The 18,450-nt window shown below is 41.4% G+C and overlaps 2 protein-coding genes across 2 annotated transcripts; one reads left to right on the forward strand and one right to left on the reverse strand.

Moving 5' to 3' along the window:
• Nucleotides 1-1,737: 1,737 nt before the first annotated feature.
• Nucleotides 1,738-4,306, forward strand: mcidas (multiciliate differentiation and DNA synthesis associated cell cycle protein; the record flags this gene model as incomplete). The annotated part of the gene is made up of 7 exons (XM_080738690.1): nucleotides 1,738-1,797; nucleotides 1,882-1,963; nucleotides 2,079-2,158; nucleotides 2,715-2,775; nucleotides 2,890-3,113; nucleotides 3,516-3,626; nucleotides 3,866-4,306. 7 exons carry the CDS (start codon nucleotides 1,738-1,740, stop codon nucleotides 4,304-4,306), a joined length of 1,059 nt encoding a protein of 352 aa, XP_080594816.1.
• Nucleotides 4,307-13,393: 9,087 nt separating this feature from the next.
• gpx8 (glutathione peroxidase 8 (putative)) lies at nucleotides 13,394-16,269 on the reverse strand (the record flags this gene model as incomplete). The annotated part of the gene is made up of 3 exons (XM_080738272.1): nucleotides 13,394-13,596; nucleotides 15,626-15,887; nucleotides 16,063-16,269. The coding sequence occupies 3 exons, from the start codon at nucleotides 16,267-16,269 to the stop codon at nucleotides 13,430-13,432; spliced, it is 636 nt and encodes a 211-aa protein (XP_080594398.1). The 3' UTR covers nucleotides 13,394-13,429.
• Between the last annotated feature and the right edge of the window lie 2,181 nt (nucleotides 16,270-18,450).

The raw sequence follows: 18,450 nt of genomic DNA on the forward strand, positions 1-18,450 counted from the left end.
GTGCAGTTCAACTTTTTAAATGTGAAATGAATATCCAGCTCTGATGTTTGTTATTTTGTTATTTTTCAGAGGTGGTGGAAGTATCTACCTCTATAGGACATAATGGACATCTTATCTGAGATATGTGAATTATGTGTCCCTCTGGAGAGCAATTTTATATTGTTCGATTCAATAGTAGAAGTACAATTATTTACCTCATAAACAGTCAAAGTTGATTTCAAATGCTGAATTGAAGCGTTATTATGTGTTTCACAAAGAGTCGTCATTGGATATGCATGTACTGTATGTTTTATTCTCATTAATGTGATGTGTGTGTGTAAAAGCTTTGTTTTAAATAATCAAATGGTCCACTGAAAGCACTGGTTTTGAGACTTCTCTGACATTTCTGATGGATCGTAGTTACTGTTGTAACATGTTTACAATATAAAGGTCATGAAAAATATGCAATAAATAAAAAAGTAAAATAACATGAATGATCTGATGCTCCTTTTTGAATGAGTGACTGATGCATGATGAATTCATTCTTTAAACTTGCTCATATAATGATGGCAGATAAACAGATTTGATATAGGCTTCAATAAAACATTTACATAACGTTTACATAAACTATTACATTCCATTATTTATTATTTTTAGTTTTTTCATTGCAATTAGGAAAGTAACTGAAATCTGTTTTGCCAATATAGGCCTATTGGTTTATTGTGCTACAGATTACCCTGGAGCTTTCTTCAGCAATAATTGTTTTAAGTATTCACTGTTGCAATATTAGCATATACTGTATTTGTTTTCCATAAACAGTAGTGAGAAACCTAAACCTGCAGCTGCAAAAAAAGACAACACCTTAAACAGGAAGAAGTTCATATTAATGGAGTTTAAAATATAAGGAACGATCGTTTTAAACTGAAACAATAAAGGCAGGCCTGAATGCCTTTAAACTCAAGTGAAGACACTTGTTTTCACGCCCCTATGCGTGCTGATAATCCATCGCGCGTGGCAGTTTGACCTGCTGACACGCTGCAGACCACACAGGTGCATTCAACGTTAAGGGCCAAGCATACACACTCGTGTTTGTTTACAAATAGAGACATTTGTCATGAGTGTTTGCAGTCCTGTCTCCTTTTAATTGCCCTTTTCCTATTCCATTTCCTTTTAAATGGGGACACGATCGAGCCTTGACCGTTTAGGCATTTTACGCACGGTGTTGTTGGCTGTTGGGCATTAGTGGAATCACATAAAACAATATATCGCATGTTTATGGGGAAATAATAGCCTATCTATCTAATTATAATAAAACAAATACACATTATATAATCGTACTCAGAATGCATCATGGATCAAAATACATGAGTGCACAGCAGAACGCGACAACTTGGCACTGGGAGACGGGGGCTCTGGTCTGGTCCCTTGGCGAATTCAGTTTGGCGCAAAGCACCTGCTGTATGGCGCCGTATTGCGCGGTACCACTTGATCCACTTTGGACCAGAAAACCGTTAAGGCTACACCAACGTAATCTCCGAGGACGCTGGCACTCCCTGGAGACCAAAAACACGCATGCTTTTGATTGGGTCAAAAGCACAAGACCGCGGCATGCAGTGACATAAACCGGGAGAATGTTTTCTATATCAACCTTAAAAGCCAACTATGACTTCCTTCATTGCGTTTATTTCACATTTCGTCATCCAGACCTCATAGCTGGTAAAGATGCACAGGGATAGAAGAGTATTTGGTGCAATCAAAATGGGCCAACAACAACAACAACAACAGTGCATGAGACTGAGAGCTGCAGCAAACAAAAAGGTAACATTACATTTTATACACTCAGTATAGTTATAGGCGTTCAGTAGTTTAGGTTTCTGATTAAAAGTGTTAAATGTTGTGCAGGGCAAAGTGATGATGCCATTGCCAAGGAGCAGCAGTCCAATCACGGAGTACGTCGACAAGATGCCCTGCATCGTTGAACAGGGTATGGATGATGGATTGTCATCGTGTAGAATTTATTTGATAGGCCTACTATATCAACTATTATGGCTGATAAACGCAAACAGTTTTACACACATCATGTTTTTCTTATATTTTAGCCTTTGCAACAATTGCATGGGATGATTTGGACGATTGCGCATCCGTGATGAGACGGGAAAGTGACTCTCTTGACTCGCAGGTGAGACAACTCCGTTCCCATGAACACATTTAATCATTAGGCTATTACATTTTACAGCATGCGATTTCCTGTACACTAAATTACAGCGAAACATGTTTGAGACAGAAAGTAAGTCATTGTTCTTTTCTTCCACATGGAGTGAGACTGTGAGAGCACTACATCACTCCTACACAGTTAATGTTTTACAGGGTGTGGAGTGTGTGTTGGAATTCTGCGCGAATGGCAAAGCAGTTTGCTCTTGCCACGTGAGCTACCTATAGTCTATAAAGCTTTTCCATAATTGGTTGGACCTCACAACTGGAATCATGTCCACATACGCACATCTGCACTCATGCGCCTTTACGCGACCACACACCGAGCCTGCTAAAATGACCACTAATTTTTCAATGGACCCACCTCACTGTGCCTGGTTCTGTTGGGATTTACAGGTAGGCTATAACTGATCAATTCTGTGGAAAATATGCGTCTTTGGACCATATTATTATTATTATAATCTTATTTAATCTAACAGATTTGTCTTCTTTTTTCTCTCTCCTTTTTTTACTATTATCCACAGGTAAATGAATCTGATGGAGATGACCAAGACTTTGGGGAATATGCATTGGACTTCATCGCAGGTAAGGCTCCATATATTATTATTTTTATTATTGTTGTTGTTGGTGTTGTTGTCCGCTGTCATTCTTTGGGCTTATAGCAGGGAAGCTAAACTGCATGATCATTCCTTTGCACAGATTCTCCTGCCACATTAGAAAGCAGTCTGTCTCCTGCTGGACTGGTACCATTTCAGGGCTGCATCATACCTCCCCTCACCCCTCACCCTGACATCCCTTCAGAACACAGTCTCAACAATCCACCAGCGGCAGATCAACCGCATGTCCAAGACGGCACTCTGTGGAAGGACATAGCTCAGCATCAAGGAAGGATGCTGGGAACTACCTTGGAAACCAACAACCAGGTATATCATTGTGACTAATGATGACCAGACCCAAAAAACAATAGACATTTACCTTGGCCTTGATGAGGCAACTTTTATTTGAGCATGTTCTTTCTTAGTGTGGTTGCTATAGGCAACACACTGTCCGAGATTTTTTTTTTCAAGCAAAGTGAACCTGCTTCACATGCATTGTTGTCACTGTTGTCATGCTTCACATGACATCACAATATACTGTATAATATACTGTAATGGTAAGACAGAATTCACTTCCCAGCAGATTCCACGCAGCTCGCGTCAGTGCAAACACACTTGCAATTATCCAGAATTGCACCTTTCTAGTTTTGTTGTTGTTATTTTGGAAAACGAATTTCACTGAGTGCTGTGTCAGCATGATGTGACAGATGTGCTTCTGTGTTCCTGCAGCTTCACGAGGCGGTGTGCAGAAGGCAGCAAGAGATCAACTCACTGCAGGAGAGGAATGTTCACCTCAGGGAACTGGCCAGCCGTGCCAAGGACCTGGCTTCAGTACTAGATGTAAGTACAGTATAACCTCGTAAAGCCTAAGTTATAGATGATGCAGGTGTCATGCAAGGAAAATATCCGCTCTACAAGCTCACAATGCAGACCTAGTTTCATTCTGCATTCATCTCACTGCAGGGAAATTATTTTATTTCCATTTGTCTCTTCATCTGACCCAAAAACTAATCCACATACACCTACAGTATATGCCAAAAATGTATGCCTAAGTTTATTCCTGCAATTCCCTCTTCTAGAAGCTGATGACTGTCAGAGAGCCATGTCTAACAGAACCAATGTTACCGCCATGCGATACCACCTCAACGAGCCCTTGTAAGAGGCAGCGACTGGATGAGGATTGTGAGTCAGTGACCTCTGGCTCCTCCGTGGAGGACATTCTTAGGGACATCAGCACACGCTGCAACGCTGTCCTGCACAGCAACGCTAAGGGTCCAAGACCGCAGCAGGAGTGCGACAGCATACGCATGTATGGCGCATTCTCAGGCCTACAGACATGTATCTCCAAAGGCAGCGGAGTAAGCGTGGCTGGAGCAGATGCAGGAGAACATGCATCTTTCAGGACTTCTATCAGAGAGCACTGCACCATAAGGACCCAGGTGTTTCCTCAAGGACATGCCTTTACCTCAAGGACTCAGCACGGAGGGTACAGATTCCGCTGGGTGCCCAACCACAGCTGAAACAGCCCAGATGAAATAGCTGGTGATTTTAAGCTTTCATTCCAACCCGCCTATAGCCCTAAACCCTGGCAGCTTTTTGAATAGGTCCAATGGCCCATTTGGAGGCACTGGAGTACACAGGAGGTTTGAAGATGTGTGGGTGGGCAACTACTATTGATGCTTAGCTGATAACCTGCAGTGGTGTCTGTAAATTATTGAACAGTGTCTTCCTCAGGTAGCATGCTAAGCTAATCAGCCAGAGCTGATTTGCTCACCAAAGTAAATAATACTGCCTACAATTTTGTTTACATTGTGTTCCTGTTTACATGGCCTGAGGGCCCAAATCAAGTGATCCCGCAAACAATGGCACGTGCAGCAATGTTACGCTTACTTTCACTCCTCACAATGGTTCCCATGTCTTTCTATTTAAAATATTTTCAATGTAATAAAAAGTGATCATCTATTAAGTTGCCTGAAAGACAGAGTGATTTGATGCATTGATGAATGATGATGTTTTTAAGTGATAAATCTATTATAATGTAGAGTAACAGATTTCATTGATAACTTCCCTTTGTTTGAACAGCAAAACAAATGTAACCCAATGACCTTCTGAAGTATATGCTTTCACATTATTTTGTCATCCGTCTGAGAGATTACCGTCTGAGTGGCTATGCAGACTGAGAGGGGACTTGAAGTCATGACGGATCCCATTCAGCATCTTTGTTATCTTTTAGATCCATTTCCTAATTCTTGTCTAAATTTGTGTGGGGAAGCCACCTCCAACAGATGTGCTAGTTATATGGTATTAACATAAAGAAATATGTTTTAGGCCTATTTATGAAAAAATGATATTGATTGCAGCTTAATTAAAACCCTACCTTTGGTAACAATTTGGTTTGATTCAGATCCAGTGAATGGAGAAAGTCTGAGGCAACTTGCATTGGCAATGAGTTCATATTACCTTTGCAATTCACTGTTTTAAAGCCTGATTTTGGTAACAAAATGGTTCAGCTTCGGTAAAAGGAAATATATATATATAAATATTGGGAACACTGTGACTATATGAGGTCTTACCTTTGCAATTCACATTTAAACAACAATAATTCAAGATGAGATGAATACAGTATGTATGAGGGTGTGACCTTGATGACCTTTGATACAACCCTATGACCTAACCTCCTCCTTCCCTCACTGCTTTGGGCTTTAGCTGTAAAGAATGGGTTCATGTGAGGCAGACTGAGCCAAAGGTGAACATCACATCTCTGCCAAGACACCTGTTTAAACTCCCCAGTCTTGGTCTGTTTGCCTACACTGTATCCTGAGTGTTCATTTAACTCTAGAGTGTGCAAATGGACCCTTATAGGTTCATTTGATTACTTACGGCAACGCACCATGCCAATATAATTTTACAGAGCTGCTGTCATGATTCTGTTAGTTTGAGGAGGATTTAACAACCGTAATGGAGATAAGATCACACTGATAATGATGGAGGCCTTAATGAGTGCATTCACGGAGGACTGTACTCATGGAAACAAATCACAAGAAATGAGGCACATTGTATTGCCTAAAGTAGTTGCTAAATAAACCTTTGTTGATAGCCTGCAGAGAAATTCAGTCAATTGAATATGAATGCATATGAATTCCCCATACATTCCCTATCCCTATTCTAATTACTTTTGAGAGATTGCACTGCTTGCAAGGAATTCACCCACTCTTTTACACCTGTAATCATGTGTTGTGACAATAAAGTAGATACACACTATTTCAGTAGTATTGCCTCACTAGAGACTGTTGAGATGTTCTGCTGCTGTGTTAATCATATTAGACTTTATAGTGCAGCAAGTATAGGCAATTAGTCAATTGTGTCAATTCATTCCTTCATTGCCACTACTTTTGTACCCTACACATGCTAGAATGTGGAGTAATAACATTTCCAATGATGATTTATTGTTGTGATCGGTGAATCGGTTTTGCCTGTTTTTTATAATTTTGACACATTTAATTCAGTTTTCGTGTCAGCATTAATAATGTAATTACAGGTTAGATAGTATTTCATATGAAAACTGAATACCTTTATGGAAAGAATGTCTGAATATTCTTATGCCAGTGACTGGTACTTCACAGTAAAACAAGTTATGTTGAGAGATAGGGATATTCACTGACCATTTTGGACATGGTTAAGGCGAGTTTGAAGTGACTTCAATCTAACGTTTTAAGACTGAGCTCTCAGAGATTAAAACCATTCAGCTCCAAGGGCAGAGCTGAGCAAGCACCTACAGCATGCTGTGAATTACTGAAGCTTTTAAAAAGCTACAAACAGCCCAAAACAAACTAATAAGGGTCCTGCTTAACCTTCCTTTAAGGGCTCACCTCACCGCTATTCACTTTTCAAGTGTGGGGTGGCTCACAGCATCTTCATGGGCCTATGTACAAGATACACTACACCACGAAGATACCCATGTACCTGACAAAATACTTCCAAAACGTCAAGGATGTCCACAATTACAACACCAGAGGCAGCTCCACAGATCATGTTCAAGATTTGTCTCAAATAAAGGGTCAAATTCGTTCTCCTGCTATACCGTTAAAATGTGGAACACCCTACCGAAGGCCTTAAAGGAGTGTAAATCCATAATTTCCTTTAAAACCGCTCTGAAAAGCCACTTACAGGTGGCTGCTACACGAAACTGCATGGTAACAGTAAACTTATAGCCTAACTTACGTCCCCCTGACCCTTCTATTGTAAATATTTATTTTTTGCTTATTTTAGCTTATTTTTTTCTCTGCATAGTTGCCTATACTGTGTTCTATCTGTCTGCCATTCAATGTTATAATAGGGTCTCACTCTCAACGTAAATAAGCCCTGTGCTTTCCTGAGCGTATCCTTTTAGTTGACCTTGTACCAGGCAGTGAACTACTGTCATGAAACTGTACCTTTTCCTATATGCAAACTTCTAATAAATTCTTCAATCAATCAATCAATCAATCAATCAATCAATCAATCAATCAATCAATTAATCAATCAATCAAGGGGGAATAACTTCATGCACTCATTTGACACCTTGAAAGATAAAGTTATCAATCTTCTATGTGTGATAACAGTAATAAGAAAGTTTTAAGTATAGCATAATGATTTTGTTTTCCATTCTTAATTCTAGTAATTCTGTGGTGGGCTAGCCTCTATCTTTAATAGCCTAGTATCTGTTTTGTTTTCAGCCATATGTTTCTAAATGTTGCAAATGTTGCATGGGGCTATCAATAAGAGGTAGGTAGCCTACTATTGGCATGCAAAAATATTTGATAAACTATTAATTCCAGACTATTGGTATTCCATTGTCTCCCACCGTTTTCCAACCGTTTAGATTTTGTTGCCAACCTATTATGCAAACACTATCCATAATGGACCTCGCGTGAGTCGCGTCAGCCCCTTGGCTCGCCTTCAGCGACTTTTGCTGCAAACAAATCCGTTTGTCATTGACCTGGCTGCAGCATTGACTAATAAGAGCATGGTGGGGTAAAGCTTTGTTTAAGCATCTTGTGTGCTCCTGCCACATTTGACCGGTTAAGCTACCGCCAAACCGCAGGGGAGAATGCGGGAAGGAAAGGAAAACATTGCAACAATACGTTTCTAAGGTAACTAAACTAAAACCGAGTTTCCACTTCGTCTGATTGCGGCAAAGACAACAGTGCGCACGTCTAGGGAAATCGTTTTATTTGGATAGCATTTGCTGCCCTGTTGACGAGTCTTTATTATAATGACATTTTGGAGATAATAAAGGTGAAACGTGTGGTTTTCTCAATACGTCTTCCCCCAGCCATGCAGGGGCCACAGTCAGATGAAGAAGAATATTGGGTCTGGGTCACCACAGTAATGATGAATAGGCTAATAGCAGCCAGTTCCCTTTTTTTATCTACTTTTTATTTATTGATGTTCCAATCCCTCGTCCAAGATCTTATTGTGTCAGTTTGGCGACAGACGCACCTATAGAGATAGGCCTAATTTCAGATAGTCCGCGGCCAAATATAAATTTGAGGGAAATGGGGCCGGGGGTCCCTATAGCCTCCTCCACTATTTCCCAAACAGTTTGACATTTGTGGGTCACGGACCAATTTTTATGGGTCACTCAAAGACTGGAGTATTTATTTTCCTACAAAAAATAAAATAGGCCTAGCCTATATATTTTAAAAGATTTCCCCTCCCCATTTTTTTTTTATGAAATAGCATACAGTACAGTAGACTAGGCCTATATGGGCCTAGGCCTAATATATAATAATTGTCTATAGGCTAGCCTACATTTTCAAACTAACAAACAAACACGGTGTCCAAGAAATTCCATAAAACTGCTGTTTTCACACCAGTTTGGGTCCCGTGGGCGAACGTCTCATTTCTCTTTTGGGTCTCGAGCTAAAAGGTGTTGGGAACCACTAGCATCTGTTGATTCATTGTCATTGAGGGCACCTGTTGTGGAGGGTGTGTGTGTGTGTGTGTGTGTGTGTGTGTGTGTGTGTGTGTGTGTGTGTGTGTGTGTGTGTGTGTGTGTGTGTGTGTGTGTGTGCGTGCGTGTGTGTGAGCGCATATGGAATTGGCAGGTGGTGAGAGAGAGTAGCTTTCCTTTCCACTCGCGCCCTTCAGCTCTCTTAGCGCCATGCAGCTCATTAGATGGCTGAGCAGCGCGCGGATATTTAGGCTACAGCCTCATGGCCTACAGCCTATGGTGCATATAAGCCACAAACTCATCTGTTTTGGTGTTACCGATTACAATTAAAGGGAAAATAAGGCGCTTTCAGTGTCAATTAAAATTAAATAGCTGCTGTAGCCAGGTCTGACCCAATAATGATAATAAATAGACTAATAGCCTATAGGCTAATAATAGTCGAATATCAGGTTCATTTATTTACTATATTTACCACATTTTAGGGTCCAACACTTTAAATGCAGACAATGTAGAAGTACGAGAGAGTGTTTTTTACTGGTGATTCAGTCAGAGTGTATGAAAGGGTGCGCTCGTTTTATTGTCCACGACATTGCAAGCGGCGCGAAGGCCAGCGGACCTTGGTCCTGCTCTTCGCCCCCGAGCGCCGCAGGCGCGAGTGGCCGCGAAGAGCCGTGGTTACGAAGCCGTGGTGAATGCAATCGTTATATTTATGCCCAGGCCGTAAGGCCTGGGCAAGCCCACGATAAACGCCCGCGCAGTCCGGTGCGCATTTCCGAACGCACCCTTTCCCCACACTCGGACTGAAACACCAGTAAAAAACACCATCCCGTAGAAGTACACCTAATGTAGGTCAATCACTATTTCTCCCTCGATTTGGATAGGCATAGCCTTATAATATAAACAAAACATGCACCAAATAATCTAATTGCAACCCGTTTTTCCACCTATAGCTAGCCGCCATAAGCTGCAATATTAGTAGCCTGTGCAATTAACCTCTTCTTTAAAAAATCTGATTCTGTGTAATCTCAGATATTCATATTTAATCAGACTAGAATACAGGCCTAGGATGGCTGTTCATTCCTTCAGGGGCTTCTCAGCCATCAATGAATGACGCAGCCAAAGCCAAACACAATATAGACTATCCTTTCCCTGACAATGCCATGGTGTAGCCTAACGTGTAACCAACGTCGTGCCCTTGGTTTCTAAACTGATAAGGGACCGTTGCTGCCGCCACATTGCCGCTTAGTCACTTTTACAGTCAGTTTGTTTTAAAGTGTTTCCAGGGGAACCCGCGATGCGAAGGGAATCCCTGGACCGCCGCTAGAAGCTTCCCGCTCCAACATCCGCCAGTCAGTATATTTAGGACCTGAGCTGCTCGAGTGGAGGAGAGGACAGAACAGGTGCGCACGGCATGGGTTCATCTTTTCATCGGCGTTTGTGCAAGGGAGGATTTAGCTACCTTGCATTGAAGTATGAAACTACAAATATTGGAGATTCATTCGTTGGGGTAGATAGGCAATTAGGTGCGAAATAGAATTAGGCTATGTTTTCACTTCAGTGAGAATTGGAAAGCCTGTTTGGTGACCAGGATAATGCTGAGAGGACGCAAGCCATTAAAATCTTCAGCGCAGAAGGTAAGTGTGTGGAAAAATAACGAATGTCGGTGGACCCCCAGGGGTCCTTGTGGGGGTTCCCCAGCAAAGTTATTTAATATATTTTAAAAAATCCGTTTAACCACTTTAACCCCATACATATAGGCTAATTACGTAGGCCTACAAGTTGTGAGCTTGTAGATCTGCTATTTTTGAAACATTTAAACAATCCAATTCCTGTATCAGAGGGGCCCTGGCAGAAAATATTTTCAAATGGGGGCCTGTGACCAAATAGAGAGGGTCCTTGACATGAAAAGTTTGGGAACAACTGGTATAGGATCAATTGAGCATACAAGTTGATGGTGACAGTGTGGCAGTGTACCGCCGCTGGCTGTGTGATCTGATTGACAGCTTTCAGCTACACTCCTCACTGCTGCTATCTGCTGTCTTCAAGCCCCATTGCAGTCTCTGCCAGTTATTTATTGCGAAAGGTCGCAGTATACCATGAGAAATGTCGCAGCTTGTCTCCGTATGACTGTCCATCAGTAGGCCTACACATTTTTACAGTCTATTGGTTCCCTTGTCACTGTGACGTCACTCTCTGACATCAATACATCATGCTCTGATGTCTGATTTCAGGGGAACCATATATGGGCATTCCCAGATCACACTTGCAAATGAATTACGTCCTTGTCCGTTCTATGCCCATATATGGAGACCCCTGTCCTGATGTCATCAATATTAAGGGCATATCTGGGAATGCCCATATTTGGTAATGCCCATATATGGGCATGTCCTGCCAATCTCAACAGGCACTGTTGAGATTAGGTAACTGGTCCGATATACATCACTGGCCAGATAGCCAAGAATTGGCTCGACCTCTCCCTTTAGGGCGGGGTCGTATGTCGCCCTGAGGCGTCTTCCTAGTTCTGTTATTCTCACACACATCAAAACGTCAATTATCCCATTTGAAAGTGCATGAGGTATAGGCCTGTAGGTGCATTGTGTCAATAAACGAAACACCTAATTGTGACTGTTTGGGAGGCAGTGTAATGTTAGCTGACGTCACCACTTGCCAGCTCACACTGCTCTGCAGCCTAACTAGTTACCTAAAACTATCTGAAGTCTTCACCCTTCGTATGTACTCGCAAGACATAGCCAGGACTCACACCACAAGCAGAGGACAAAACATCAGCAAAGTATATGAAGGGGTTCACTTAAGGACTATTTTACAGTGGAACTCACAGTGGCCATGTGGTTGGAGTGTCTGCCCTGGGATTGGGAAGTCGGGGTTCAATTCCTGGCTGAGACATACCAACGTTTAAGAATGGTATTGAACGCTCCCCTGCTTGGCACTGAGCGTCAAGGGCTGGAGGTTAAGCACTGTGTCATACTTACGCATCATGTCCAAGGGGTGAGCTGCCTCGTGCTATGGAAACAGTATCGTCTCCTGACCTGTGTACTAATTAATCTGCAATGCAACCTGTATGTTTCAGACCCAGTTTCAAAATCTTTGAGAAGAGGCTTCCTTTCTGATGCTGCTGTATGGTGATGACTCCAAAAAGAAGACTGTTATCTTGAAGCAGCCAACCATGAAATGGTTAGTTTTAACGACAGGTTCCTTCATTTGAAATACCTGTAATGCAGACAATTGTATATGGCTTGATCATAACATACCTGGCCTAATACCTGCCTTTCCTCTTGGGTGGCTGGAAGGCAGTGTCTCGTTAGCTGGTGGTTTGTGTTTACCAGCTTACCTGCTGCTGCCCCTCCAGCTGTTCATGATAAGTCCACCTCAACCGCTCACTTTCAACTCTTTCAGTTCAAAAAACAATTTGATTTTAAACTTTGTTATTGTTTCAATAGATATTTTGGCTATCCTCAGTAATATCCTGTCATGATGAGGCAGTACTGTGTTAGCTGGCTGTTATCAGTTCAGCAGCTAGCTACATACTTCCATATCAAGGCATCTGATATGACATTTTGCTAATATTCTGAAGATTCATTCGCATTTGAACAGAGTAACGGTGAAAACATAACTCATTTTAAGGATATATAGGCTATGTGTTAACTATAATTAAATTCATAATAATAATACTTTGTAATATTTCAAAATACTTTTATTACAGAATTGTTGTTCAAATACATGGTCGACCTGTAATTAAATGTAAACAGTGGTTGTAGAAACACAGGTTTGGGCAGTCTTTTTTTTCTTTTCAATCCAAAATATGTGAAATTCAAAGACTGAACAATACTTCACATTGGTAATTACGACCGTTGGTAATTTTTCCTTTATCTGGTCCATGTTATACATAGAATTTATTTTACAAAATAAGGGTTCAGTCACACTGAACTTTGATTCTTGTTGCCCTTGCGCATTTTTCTGTGTACTGCACACAGCCGCACACCTTGCGTTTATGTGCTCTTTGCGACAGGGCGCCTCCAATAGAGAAAACGTCTACTGGAGACAGTTGCTGCTTTTCCCCTCATGGATGAGTCGAAGACAGACCGGCCAGCAACATCAAGACATAAGGCGCTGCAAGCTATTCCGTTTTTTAGGCTGCATAAAACAGGCGGCACAACCTGCATTTATCAGCCTACAGCCATAGTTCGGTGTGACCTTACCTTAAGCACGAATATCCAAAAGATAAAATCTCAGGTGCTGGACAGAAGAACATGTTAAAATAGACAAACAGAGTCTGCACACTGAAACATGCTTCCTTGTTTAATTATTTTCTTTTTACCACCAAGGTGAAGTTTTGAGCGTAGCTCTTCCTCAGCTCTAGGTAGAACTAAAACACTCAAAAACATCACCCTTGGTGGCAATACAATAAATTATAAATGATCTATGGGAGAATGACTGGGTGTGCAGACTGTACTTTTCTATTTCCATCTTATACAAAGGACAGAGAGACTGACAGACAGACAGACAGACACACACCTCTTCTTTTTTTCCTTCCTGGCATAAGCCAACTGATAGTCTTTACCACGCAAACCACTGAGCTGGAAACATCTCAGTGTAATAGCCCAGTTCAAATTCTGTCCATACACATCTCCACTGTAAATGGAGATGTGTCCAATCCTTCCAAACAGCCCCACATCATGGAGGACATGCATCAAAACTCCTCCGCTCTTCTCTTTAAAATCATTTCACGGACGAGCATCGAGGCTTCTTGGCGCACACTCTCAATTGGCTCATCAGCTCGCCAGAACCGAATCACTTTACCCTCCGGATTAACTAGAAACTTCCAGAAGTTCCACTTTGGGATTTTCCGCACAGAATCTGCAAAAACAATGGCAACAGAGGACATTAAGTAATCAATTAGACTCCACTTAATCTCTTAAACCCTTTAGTTTTTTGGTGTATCCTTTTAGACCGTGTTTGATTGGGTCACCAGCACTTTCGCCTATAACATATTCGCCTACACGCATTTGGTCCTTTCGCCTGGCATTTTCGCCTTGGAGGAGAGTCTTTTCACCTACCTGTCTGAGCCATTTCGCCTACCCTCAATTCTGCAGTCAGACTGTCCATGTTTGCAAATTATCTCTTTGTCATTTAAATATTATAGTGACTGTGACAGTGGTGTCAAGTGAATCTAACAGTTTGTTTGACATTTATTATTTACATCACATTTTATTCCTAAAAAATGGCAAAATAGTTTTTTATGCCTGTTGACAGGCAAGGTTGATTCTATAGGCTATTTAGGTGTAGCATATATCTTATATAGACCTATATAGGCTAATAGCCTACATATATATTTTGTATAGCCTAATGTTAAAACAATATAGGCCTACAATACTGTTCATTTTACAATACTGTTCAATACTGCACCAAAGAATGTATAGTATCGGGAAATGGATTAATTAATTATTTGGGCGCACCTGATTCCAATAGCTCTGTATTTATGTGATTACTATGGAGTGCATAGGATAGCCGTGTGTAGGTTTGACATGTAACACTACTGTCACAGTCACTATAATATTTAAATGACAAAGGGATAATATGAAAACATGGACAGTCTGACAGCAGAATTGAGGGTAGGCGAAATGGCTCAGACAGGTAGGTGAAAAGACTCTCCTCCAAGGCGAAAATGCCAGGCGAAAGGACCAAATGCGTGTAGGCGAATATGTTATAGGCGAATATGCCTGACACCGTTTGATTGTACTTGTGTATATTTAATCAATTCAATCCAATCAATTCAATTCAATCAATCAATGACCATTGTCAAAATAGTCAATCTACAAACTTATAGGCCTATCATTTTTCAACTATTATGGCATGCCCAAACAGGGATGCTAGGGTTCATGGTCAGAGTCAGTTGGTGCTCTCAAACAAAAAATAAGCCTACAATATAAACAATTAAATAAAGAACACACACAAAATCCCAACCAAAATGGATGGGACCTAGTGGTCAAACAAACTTGTTGAATCAGCAGATGACCCCTGCTGTTTAGTGCACAGTCTTTAGACAGTGCTCCACTGCACCCATTATACTGAGCATCACAGTGCAGCATGGTTTACTGATGCCACTAAAACAAATCTCCCACTCATTTTCCCCATAGATATTTACAAAAATATTTATAAGAATTATTTTAAGCCTAGAACCAAGCCATCCAGGATGTCAGTGAATCATGACCAAATGAAACCTGGAATACATTGAAAATGTAATTGAAAATGTAATATATCAAATAATTAAGTGTTCAAATAATATTTTCACAGGATTAAAGGTGTTATGGTCATGATTCACTGACATCCTGGATGAATGAATGGGATTTTGTTCTAGTGGCACCAGTAACGCCCCCTGCTATGCTCTCTATCTTTGTGATCTTGTTGAAAATGTGTTCCAATTAATAAACCCTAACACCTGACCCCCTGGATGTAGTAGGCCTAATAGGCCTAATGGCAGTATAGGCTTTTAGGCCAGCCTATCTCTGGAATTAGTGACAGTATTTACATAAATGAAAATGTCACCACAGCTATTAATTGTACTAACTAATAAATTAACTATTTGCAAATGTCAGCTTCATTTGAAAATATCGAATATTAAAATCACCATAGCCTAGTGTGTGATGATAACCTCGCATCACCAGGCTTTCCGCTGGGGGAAAAAGTGTGTGATGGACGGTCCTCCTATGTCTCACATCGTGGAGTAAACAACTACGCAAATCCAGTGTTCTTATTTTTTATAATCCATGTGTAGGCCTGCTAACTCGCAGAGTAAACAATTTGATATACCTTTTCAGGGTTAATTACCACCCAGGATTTATGAGCCAAGAAGAGTATGCTAAAAGACTGAGAAATGGCAACTGACCTGTGAGGAACTTAAAGGCAGGGTCGGCCTCGGAGCCCATTATCTTGATCTTGCTGAAGAAGGGGAACGTGATGCCATACGTGGACTTGGCGAAAGCCTCGATGTAAGGACTGCTCCCCGGCTCTGTGTCTCCAAACTGGCCGCACGGGAACGCCAGCACGTTGAAGTGAGACGTTCCCAGCTCGCGGTGCAGCTCCTGCAGCGAGCGGTAGTTCATCTCTGAGTGCTCGCTGTAACTCGCCACGTTTACAACCAAAGACGCCTGTGTGTGAGAAGAAAAAAACACAGCACAACAATATTTATAGCAAACAAAATAACCAGACTATGCATATATAATATACGCAGAGAAAACATGGTTGTCTTGTCAATATGCATGATTTAAAAAGGCAGTTTGTGCTAAGCCTCCTACGAAGTTGCTGATGATGATGTGGACTTACTTTGCCGCGATACCTCTCCAAGGAAACCGTTCTCCCCTTTGCGTCTTTCACCTCAAAGGAATAAAAATCCCGTTGCTTTGTTGGTTTAAAGAGTTGGATGTGCAGGAGAAACAAACAACCCACGCCTACTGTCATGCTCAACAGGACCGTGAACACCTTTTCTTTTCGTTTCGAGGGCTTGGTGGGATAACCCCCTAAAGCCTCCATCTTGGAGATGGAGGGGGAAGAATGGAGGTTTACTTGGCACTTTGGGGGACGGAGCTCAAGAGTGTTGGGCGGACCAGGCAGTACAGGCCAGGGTCAAATTTCACAATAGACAAAATCAGTGGTGAAACAAGTAACAACTTTTTACTTTAAGTTATTGTTGTGGAATAAAAGTACAATATTTGCCTCTGACATGTAGGCTAGTGGACAGAGTTTTGCATAAGCATAACACTCGCAATTAAACATTTCCAAGTCCACTGACAACACCGACAAAACCAATGCTGTTGTTTCCCATTTATATTCCTCTGCATCTTTCTAACCCCCCGGCTCCACCGGGCGCGTCGAGCGTCGCGTCAACGTCAACGCTGGGAACGCTCCCGTTTTAATCAATGAAGGGTGCTCCACTGCCGACGTCAACGTCCGCGTCGGACGCTCAAATTCGCCCCGGTTCATTTTTTGACGCCGTCCGACGCCGGCACGACGCCGTCATTTTGGTGGAGCCCTAGCCTTAGGCATATTATATAGGTTATATATTTTTTTCCTTTCTCAGGCATATTATATTGACACGCGTCACACGCCTCAGACATCATCATCATACAGGCGCTTCAAGAGTCGGATCGTGCGCAGGGGACGCAGCAGACAGTGGCCCGTTGCAAGTACCCCATTGGCCGCTGAGCGGCAGCATTTCCCCTGTCTTGAATTTGACGCTGTATGTCAGAGGCTGGCGTTGGATTCACCACCAGAGGGCGCGCCAACGTCAAATGCACTGCTAGGAGGAAGCATTTTCAAGGTATCTTGACATAGTCACTCATATATACATTCTTAAAATTGATTGATTGAATACTTTATAAAAAAGTTAGCATAGGAAAAGGTACATGACAGTACAGTTTGCTGATACAAGGTCAACAAAGGATAAAGGCCACTAGAAAGCTTTTGTTTAAATTGGGGGCCCTTTTTTTCTCAATTCATACAACATTAAATCACCATAAGACAGTCGGAAAACAAAATACAAAATTAATGGTATGGGGGGGGGGGGGGGGGGGCTTTGTCTGAAGTCTGAACTCTCCCTCTCTCTCTTTCTGCACCCCATCGGCTCTCACCATAAACACAAACACACAAGTACAAATAAGTGGTGTAAGTGATTTTGTAATTGTAATTGTATTGAATTCTCCAGCTCCTTAAAACCATAAAACCATACTGTACACTTTGATAGAGTTCATTTGTTCAGATTATAGGCCTAACAGGCTTGAATGACATTCTGGCACATCAGAAACAGTACTGGAAGCTGGAGACACTGTCACACAAACAAAACAAACATTCCATCCTGCAGAAATTCCTCTGCAGTCCATTTGTCAGGACAACATTAAAACAGCAGGACAACAAACAATGAGGAATAGCAATTTTAGCAGATGCTCTTAATCCAAAGATTTACAGCAAGGACAACACAAGGTAATGAATCAAATGCATAGAAATATGAATCTAGTAAGCCAAGACTTGTCAGTCTAACAATAGGGGGAAAACATCTATTGTCTGTACATTGAAACTAGCACATCACACACATCTCCATTGTCAGCTAATGTAAAAGGACTGACACCTTAAAAATGAGCAGACTATGAAATGTAACCGGTTACAGAGTTGAGTGGCTTTTACAAGACGTTTAAAATTGGTTTTAAAAGTCTAGCCTACTGATGGAACTACAACTCTTCATGTGGTCAGGACCGTCAGGTTGTGGCTTTCACAGAGAAAGCTGACTGCCTGAGCTGAATACCACGGAAATGTGCAGTTCAAACAGAAACAAAGAGAATCTGCAGAGGATTAAAATGACTGCTTTCATACAATAAGGAAAACTAATAATTTGTTCTGTACATCATAATTTGTTTGTTATTTAGATCAGAATAATCAGTCCACTAATGGAGCTTATTGCTGAAAAGCGTTATGGTTTAGCATTTTTGACTAGATCAGTATGAATGTAACCAAATTGCACCCTGGTTATACTTTTGTACACTCTATAAGTGAAGATTTTACTGTAGGCCTTCATCAGGCTTTCTGAGACATAAGTGGGTTTGACGCGGTGCCTCACACATGTTTTAGTAGCTCATGTGGTGTAACAGCCTTTCCATATGTGAAGAAATATGAACATTTAGAAAAAGATCTCAGCTGAACAGAACGATATATGTTGCAGGA

This window comes from Nannobrachium achirus (assembly GCF_963921795.1).
Source record: "Nannobrachium achirus genome assembly, chromosome: 12".
Lineage (NCBI taxonomy): Eukaryota > Metazoa > Chordata > Actinopteri > Myctophiformes > Myctophidae > Nannobrachium > Nannobrachium achirus.